The sequence below is a fragment of the Dromaius novaehollandiae genome, chromosome 28 (genome assembly GCF_036370855.1).
Source record: "Dromaius novaehollandiae isolate bDroNov1 chromosome 28, bDroNov1.hap1, whole genome shotgun sequence".
Classification (NCBI taxonomy): domain Eukaryota; kingdom Metazoa; phylum Chordata; class Aves; order Casuariiformes; family Dromaiidae; genus Dromaius; species Dromaius novaehollandiae.
The window spans coordinates 4,556,838-4,565,629 of NC_088125.1; the positions used below are offsets into that span (position 1 = coordinate 4,556,838).

The 8,792-nt window shown below is 51.9% G+C and overlaps 2 protein-coding genes across 5 annotated transcripts in view; one reads left to right on the forward strand and one right to left on the reverse strand.

Annotated features, from left to right (window-relative positions):
• The window catches only part of SCN8A (sodium voltage-gated channel alpha subunit 8), a 49,138-nt gene extending 42,660 nt beyond the window's left edge, over nt 1–6,478 (forward strand). For all 4 annotated transcript variants that reach the window (XM_064498713.1, XM_026114318.2, XM_064498712.1 and 1 more), the window contains 3 exons: nt 96–200; nt 993–1,263; nt 2,230–6,478. In XM_064498713.1, the coding sequence (XP_064354783.1) occupies nt 96–200; nt 993–1,263; nt 2,230–3,377 (1,524 nt within the window). In that variant the 3' untranslated portion in view covers nt 3,378–6,478. The remainder of the gene's footprint in view (nt 1–95; nt 201–992; nt 1,264–2,229) is intronic.
• Nucleotides 6,479–7,554: 1,076 nt separating this feature from the next.
• On the reverse strand, nt 7,555–8,256 carry TMDD1 (transmembrane and death domain 1). Its single transcript, XM_064498424.1, has one exon. It carries the CDS (start codon nt 8,254–8,256, stop codon nt 7,555–7,557), a length of 702 nt encoding a protein of 233 aa, XP_064354494.1.
• Nucleotides 8,257–8,792: the final 536 nt, after the last annotated feature.

Below are 8,792 nucleotides of genomic sequence, written 5' to 3' on the forward strand. Positions count from 1 at the left end.
ATATGGCAGGTATCCTCATGACTTAGTTAGTGTGTGATTCCTTTCCCTTTTGGTGGATGAGCTGATTGTAACCAGTTTTTCTTTTGCCCCTTTACTTTGGAGGTCAAGATATTTTCATGACAGAAGAACAAAAGAAGTACTATAATGCCATGAAAAAGCTGGGCTCGAAGAAGCCTCAAAAACCTATTCCCCGACCTCTGGTGAGTATGATCTAAAGAGTACTGAAGGGAGAAAACACAGAGCAGACTTTCAAAGGAGCTTCAGCTCTAAAAGCTTCCTTTGTTCTCCCTCATGCTTGATTCCACATCACCATGTTCTTGTCATTATAATGCAGGTATGATCTGAGAAAGGTTAAAGTGCTACAGCCATGGTTGATATTAATCAATTGACTCACTTGAATCAGCAAAACAATCTGAAAATCCTGTCTGGCTGAAAGGCCAGCCATAGAGTAGGAGGCTTCCTGGCATTAGGGAGGGGGACCTCGGACAGTCAGCCAGCCACGTGGGTTATGTTTTTTGAGACCAAAGTGTATTTCTCTGCTTCGTGTATGACATCGGGCAAGTCCCCTAGGTAATGTCTGCATCGCTATAGATAAGTCATCCTGCCGATCTGCCTGCTGCCAGGACCTGAAGGAGGTAGCTGAAATCTAGTTCAAGTACTCTGCAGCCAGAGTCGCTACAGCAATATAGACCTGGCTGCTTTCTGCACGTGTGAATGGAAATGCATCACCTTGCCTTCAGTCTAAACAAAGCAAGATATGCTGATAATAGGTTTTTGGTAGCATGTTTAGGGTTTAAGGAGTAGCATTTTCGTACCTTTCCCACAAACAGACTGACCCATGGGGTAGAGCCTGCCTTGAAGTCTTTGTAGCAAAGATCATGATAATGCTGTGTCCTCATCTGCGTTTCCCCCAGCAGTGAAATAGATTTGTTGGCTAGTAGTAGACTTTTGTTCAAACCTGTTTGGTTCACTGTCTCTCTCCTGTTGCACAGAACCGCATTCAAGGAGCTGTCTTTGACTTTGTTACTCAGCAAGCATTTGATATAGTCATCATGATGCTCATCTGCCTCAACATGGTGACCATGATGGTGGAGACAGACACACAAAGCAAGCAGATGGAGAACATCCTCTACTGGATCAACCTGGTGTTTGTCATCTTCTTCACCTGCGAGTGCGTGCTGAAGATGTTCGCCTTGCGGCACTATTATTTCACCATTGGGTGGAACATTTTTGACTTTGTGGTCGTGATTCTGTCCATTGTGGGTAAGTGCGATAGCAGCTAGAAGTCTGTGCATTGCACAACTTTCTTTGATGTTGTACGGAGCTAGGCTGTCTTCCTCTCTGCTTATGGAGTAGAGCATATTCCTGTCATTGACAGGACATAGGGCCAGGACTTCTGGCCTCTCCTTTTAGCATTGTGAAGAGACTGTGGCATAGTTTTGTAGTCTGAGGTCCTGACTAATGCCCCCTTCTCCCTCAGTTCTAGAATTCCTTTCCAGTTTTATTGAGTAAAAACACAATTACTCTTTCCCTATCTTTAAGAACAAATATTCTACTCACTTCATAGGTGTTCATAAGCATTGTAACACTCCTGAATATAGCATTGTAGTGCTTCCAGCCTCCATCAGCATGTGATTTGCACTCTCTTGTTTCCAGTTTAGGTTGAAGGTGAATAGACTGGTTTCCTCCACCAGGTTTTTGTTCTTAGTGGCTAATTTCTACATAGTCTCACAAGTACAACAGGATCACTCAAAAAACTCACCTGGACACAACTCTGCCTGGACATATTGACAAAACACCATCCAAAATTTAGTGACTATCCTGCAGTCTAAAGCTCCAATCTAGATTGATCCGCTGCTTAAAATAAGATTTGTCTTACATATTTTTAAGCACCTTCAAAATGAAGTCCATAGCCAAAACTTATTATCTAGGCTCCCATGGCAGAGCTTAGACATGGAGAACTAGACACCTCCAGGAAACCACTCATCCATCCTTCTGCAGGTGGAATGAATCATGCTGCAGCTGTACCCTCTCCATTTAGGAGAACTTTTTAGGGAGCCTGAGCAGCTAGCTAAGACTTAGCTGTCTGAAAGGGAGGCATCTCAATCGCAGGCCTCTTATGAAAGTCTGACCAAGCTGTTCTGTGGCCCCAGCCCCTTACCTAGGTTCAGAACAAGAGGCACACTGCACGTCTCTGTTGTCACACTTCTTCCTTCTCTTCTACTTTAGGTATGTTCCTGGCTGAAATCATTGAGAAGTATTTTGTGTCGCCCACTCTCTTCCGAGTCATCCGACTGGCTCGCATTGGACGTATCCTGCGTTTGATCAAAGGAGCCAAAGGAATCCGCACCTTGCTTTTTGCCTTAATGATGTCTTTGCCTGCCTTGTTCAACATTGGCCTCTTGCTGTTCTTGGTCATGTTCATCTTCTCCATCTTTGGCATGTCAAACTTTGCCTACGTCAAGCATGAGGCTGGCATAGATGATATGTTCAATTTTGAGACCTTTGGAAACAGCATGATCTGCTTGTTCCAGATCACCACGTCGGCTGGTTGGGATGGCCTGCTGCTGCCGATCCTAAACCGGCCGCCAGACTGCAACCTAGACAAGGAGCACCCTGGGAGTGGTTTTAAGGGTGATTGTGGGAACCCTTCGGTGGGGATATTTTTCTTTGTGAGTTATATCATCATCTCCTTCCTGATTGTGGTGAACATGTACATTGCCATCATCCTGGAGAACTTCAGCGTGGCCACCGAGGAGAGCGCTGATCCACTCAGCGAGGATGACTTTGAAACCTTCTATGAGATCTGGGAGAAGTTCGACCCCGACGCCACGCAGTTCATTGAGTACTGCAAGCTAGCAGACTTTGCTGATGCTTTGGAACATCCTCTCCGTGTCCCCAAACCTAACACCATTGAACTCATTGCCATGGACTTGCCTATGGTAAGCGGAGACAGGATTCACTGTTTAGACATCCTGTTTGCCTTCACCAAACGTGTCCTGGGGGACAGCGGAGAGCTGGACATCCTGAGACAACAGATGGAGGAAAGATTTGTGGCATCCAACCCTTCCAAAGTGTCTTATGAGCCCATCACGACTACGCTGAGGCGTAAGCAGGAAGAGGTTTCAGCGGTGGTTATCCAGAGGGCTTACAGGGCTCGTTTAGCAAGGCGGGGTTTTATTAGTCGAAAGCCTGTCTCCACCAAATTGGAAAACGGAGGAGCAAACAGGGAGAAAAAAGAAGGCACCCCCTCCACAGCATCTCTCCCATCATATGACAGTGTTACTAAACCCGAGAAGGAAAAACAGCAACGGGCGGAGGAAGGAAGACGAGAAAGAGTGAAAAGACCAAAAGATGTCAGGGAATCCAAGTGTTGAGACAAAATAATAAAATTGTACAAATTAAAAAAAATTTGCAAGTGAAAAGATTGTTTACAAACTTCATGAAATATATCAATACAGAACAGCTGTGGAGACACTTACCTGAAGATCTTATACCAAACATAGTCTGCTTACTGTGTGACAGCGTTGCATCTAAAGCAGTGACCTACCACCTGTTTAAAGGACCCTTGTAAACAAACATTTAAAAACAAAAAAGGAAAAAAAAAAAGGATTTTCTATTGTTTGGGCAGGTGGATACTGCATGTTCCACATCAGTCAATGCAACTTAGGACAAACAAGCAAAATAAAACACACACACACAGAAACAAAACCTGCTGCTGGGATTCATATATTTTTCCAAAGCAGCCAAAAATGGATTTTATTTTCCCATTTTGTTGATTATTGAAAGAAAACCCAGAAGTCACAATGTTAAAGGGTTTGTTCATGCAAAACTAGATTTGCATTTAGTTAAGCAGCAAAAAAAAGAAAAAAGAAAAAAAAGAAAAATGTGAAAATAAGTAAAACAACAAAAAAAAAGAAACAAACCACCCATTTAGCCCATGTCATTTAATTGTCATAGTTTATTTGGTATTTATTATCTGCATTCTACTTTCTACATGGGCTTTACTTGGTTTGGGAGATGGGGTAATCGGGTACCTTCAGCCTGGAGCCAGCTCGGGCTGATTCCCCCCAAAAAGTGCTCGTTCAATGCATAGAAACGATTTGCATGATGGCATGCCGTGACCGGGAACCATGCATGAGGAACCATTAAACCACCAGACACTCGATAATCTGTCCACAGCAGTGTGTTAAGCCATAAATTCGAGGCACTCCACTGACTACCGTCCACTGTATTTGGAGATAAACCTTAAGGCTGATCATGCCCTTCACCGGTACTTACCCGTTCTTAGCAATCTTTTGTAGACCCGCCAGTAGGAAAAAAAACAAAGAAAAAATGAAACAAGCAGATGAAATAATTGTGTGTGTGTATGTTTAACAACGTGTCTTTCCCCCCACCACCCCCCCGTACAGCCATCCTTTGCACACTGAACAACACCAAAACGAAACGCTGCTCTGGCCCTCGCCCAAGGGGAGAGGAAAAACTTGAGGATGGCTCCGTACACTGCGTCACTGTCAACCCAAGTCCAGCAGTAAATCCATTTCTGTCCTGTAATATTTATCACTAATTATTACTCCGCCACCATCCTGCAGCCTAGACACTTTATTATTGTTGTCATTTTTTTTTCCCCAAGGAGATAAGTGCTAAGGGAAGGAGCATGTTATCTCTGCAGGGACAATTTGGGGATGTCCCTGGGGTGACCCCAGTCGCAGGGCCGGGGACAGGGGCCGCTACGCACTTTTTATCCGCTCGCACTTTGAGGCCGCATGGGTTTTTCTTTCCTCCTTGCTTCTGTAGCCACAAAATTGGTTTTTTTCCTCCTTTTCTCTTTAAAGTGCAGCGCGGCGCCGGGAGCCTTTGCTTTCGTCCCGCGGGCGCTGAGCGGAGCGGCCGCCCGGGGCTCCCGCCGCTGCGACCCTCCCGCGGGAGCACCGCCGTCCGCGCCGCGCTGCTCCGATCGGGGCGGTTGTGCCCCGAATTAGGGGTACCCAGGGCGGGGGGGGGACACACACCTACCCAAGACCACCGCTGCTTTAGCCGGCGGAGCAGCTCGGTTTGCACCGTCTCGCAGCCCGCTGCTCCTGGGGAGGGGGTGCAGCAAAGAAGAAAAGCGACATCCATATGTACAGGCTCCATCGTAAACAGCACAAAACCGGAACAAAAAGAGCTGAGGAGTGTGGTTGAACTTTTTAAGAGAATATTATAAATACTGTAATATATCATTTTATTTTATCGGCATGCCTTTTTGTAAATACAAAGGACTACAAAAAATAATAGAATGGCTTCTGGCTTATGCCATTGTCCATGTTTATTTTTATTTTTTTAAATCTTTTTCCTTTGACTTTAGATAGCCAGTAAACGTCCCCCCCCAAGGAAAACAAAACCCTACCCCCAAACTCAATAATAATAATAAGAAAGCTTTACTGCAAATTATCTTTGCAACAGCAAAAGTATATATTTTTGGGTTCCAGTGTGCAATAAGTTGACCACTTCTATGCAAGATTTGGCTAAACTTCATAATTGTTCTTACGCTGGGCTCTTGGCTCGTACGCGACGCTTGGTACCTTTAGCGCTCATGCTGGCACTTCCATTAAGCTGCTCGATCACTTTAAAAAAGAAAAGTCCCTTCAAACTATGTATATATATTTATTTTTTTAACATTAGATCTGTATTAAACGCGAGAGGCCGGTGGTGGCGTCAATCGGTATTGCTGAAAAACAGCAGGAATGAACAGTTTCTCCAACGTCCCTTGCCCGAGTCGGTCCTTCTGCTCAGAGAAGGGGTCCCGGATGGTTTCTGTTTCCTTTGTTTTTAACCGCTTAGTTTCCTCCTCGCAGCAGCAGTTTCCATCGGCCACAGCTCACGGGTGCTGCAGACACCGGACCTGCGGTTCCGTGCATCTTCACCAGGTGAAGCCAGGACAGGAGGGAAACGGGGGGCGACAAGCGCGGAGGACGTCCGTGTCCCGCCGCGGCACGCGCGCAGACCTCGCGCTCCGCATCGGGGTTGTGGGAAGGCGGCGAGCGCGGGGTCCGTCGGAGCAGGGAGCCAAAACCTCCAGACCGCGACGTGCGGCCCCCCCCCCCAAAATAACCTCCCTTTTCTAGTAATTCGTTACCGCGTTCTTAAAAGAGCAGAGGGGAAAGCAAAAAAAAAAAAAGAGACCTACCAATCCAAGCCGCTTTGTTCACTTTTCCTGTTCACCTTTTTTTAAAATATAGAAGCCAATGTTGAACAAGAAAAAAAAAATAAAATAAAACCGTGATATGACATAGAGGCCACACCCGAGTTTGGATTATTTGATTTTCCGCCGCAAAAAAACCAAATGTTAAAGCTGTAAAAGATCAATAGTGAAGATTAGTGTATTAGAAATTGCATGGTGGCTCATAATGATCTTACCCAACATGGTTAAAGAATTACGTTGCTATAAGCCAAAAGAAAATAAAATAAACGTTACCCTTTTCACTGTACGAGGTAAGGTTGTCTCGGTGTCCCAGTTCTTTGCCCGGGTGCATTCTGCCTCCCCTCCAGCTCCTCCATACGTTGTTCAGGAGACTTTTTTGGTTGGGTTTTGTAAAGAGGAGCGTATAGACAGACCAGGTAAGATGCAGGATGCGAGCTGGGGCGCTTCCCGCGTGCTCCTGCCCCGAGACCCGGCCGGGGAGGCGGCAAGGAGGGCGCAGATGTGGAAGGGCAGCGGGGCGGGATGCACCAAGCATCTCTCTGCTCCGGACTTTGCAATAAAAACGAGCGGCCATCCCGTTTTAGCGGCGCCGCTTGCACGACCCGTCGCTCCGAAGCCGGGAGCCGGCGGGTTGGGGCCCGGCCTGGCGTCGAGTGCAGCGCCCACCGCGTCCCTGCCGGGAGCCGCAAACGCGGCCGTCCTTCGGTGAACAGCACTCCCTAAAGGCAGCAGATAAATATTTCTGTGATATTCACCTTTCTAAAATGCAACTTGAACTGTTCACTTGCCTTTTCAAGCTGTGGTTGGTGCTGCTTCGTTTTCCTTCCTAATCCCTGTGTCCCACAACTAGTCTTTTGGCTCAGCATGAGCCATTTCTTGACGCAGAGCACAGCTCAGCTCCGACTGCGAAGAGCCTCCCATGACCCCGCGCGCCGGAGCCGAGCGGTGCGAGGAGCCGCGGGCAGGTCCGGCCTCTCCGGCCGCGCTCGGCCCCTCTCACAGGCCCAGGCAGAGCCAGAGCCCAGCGCACAAGCCAAGAGCCACCCGGGGGCTCGTCACACGCGGAGCTGTTGCAGGGCAGAGCGAGCGCGCGGTGCACTTGGATCAGGGCCTTGGGCTGCACCGTGGACTGGGGCCACGTGTTGCAGCTGTGGGTTGCACCGAGGACACGGGGTTGCACCAAGGACATGGCCACGGCAGCTGCCAGGCTCCTTCCCTGCCTCAGGCCGGTCTGACGCCAAGAGGGGACACGTCACAGCCTGGGCCGGCTGGGGTCCCGCAGCCCCGTCCCTTGGGGTGCTCCAGGAGGACACCAGCACTGCCGGGGGCCGCGGTGGGGACAGAGGACACGCGGGGTCGGTCTCTGGCTCTCAGCTCCTCCACGAAGCTTTATTGGCTCTCGCTTTCCCGCAGGACGTCGCGGCGGCCGGTGCCTCCCCCAGCCCGGCCCAGCGGCGGGAGCAGGCGGCGGCGAGGAGGAGGAGGAGGACGGAGGTGAGGAAGCCCCCCAGGACGCCCGAGACCACGGGGCCGACCCAGCCCAGCGGGCTCCGGGCGTAGGGGGGCGGCCACCCGCCGCCACCGGCCCGCCGAGCCCTGCCGCCGCGGTGAGGGTCGCCCTGCGGCAGCAGCAGCGAGGAGGTGAGCCGGGCCGCGGCGCGGCCGTAGCCCTCCACGTGCCGGCGCAGCTCCAGGCTGCGGTCCTGGATCAGGTTCTTGCCCAGCTCGCGGGCGACGTCGGGGCGGCCGACGTGGCGGAGGCCGCGCGAGAGCCGGTCCCAGGGGGCGGCCGCCCCGGCGACGAGCAGCCCGCGGCGCAGGGCGGTGGTGCAGCCCCCGGGCCCCCGCCGCCCCCGGCCCAGCGGGTTCCTCGCCTCCGAAAGCTGCTCCAGCTCCCGCGCCAGGTCGCCGTCCGGCCCCGCCAGCCAGGCCCGCAGCTGCCGGCACTCGGCCGGCGACAGCAGCCGCGCCAGGCGGTCCACGGCGTGCCGGCCCAGCACCGCCGCCACCGCGTCCTCGCCATGGCCCCACGCCGCCAGCAAGAGCAGGCCGAGCACCGCCGGTGCCAGCATCGCCCCCGAGCCGGAGGGGACCGGAGCCCTCGCCGCCGCCGGGTTCCAGATCGCCGGGTTCCGGATCGCCAAGGCCGTTGCCGAGCTAGAACGTCTTCTCCATCGCCCTTCCCGGCGACGGCGGGGCAGAGGCTCCCGCTTCCCCTCCGAGCGGAGAGATGCTCCCCGGGCACCCACCACCGTTCCCGCCCGGAGCAGCGGCAGCGGAGCCGAGGATCCCGCTGCACAAAGCGGCCCCGTAGCCACGAGGTGGCAATGCGGCCCCAGAGACGCCGGCCTCCTGCTTCTGCCGCCGTTTAGGAGGCCCGGAGCAAGCCGCTGCCGGCCCCGGCACGTTTTATCTCACGCCAGAAGTTTTTCCCCTAAGATGCAGGAGCCGTGGGAGCCCGGGCCCAGGTTTCGGAGCGTTTCTCGGGACGCTCGGCGGCGTTTCCCCACGGCACTCGATGCCCCTGGGGTTGCGAGTGGCCTCTGCACCGGAGCCTCCGAAAGCTCCCGGGCCGGACACGCTCCTTGCAGCTCCCTTCAACCTCGCA

Bases quoted from the DNA above. Each gene is read 5' to 3' on its own strand.
- TMDD1 (XM_064498424.1), bottom strand. From the start codon at position 8,256: ATGCTGGCACCGGCGGTGCTCGGCCTGCTCTTGCTGGCGGCGTGGGGC.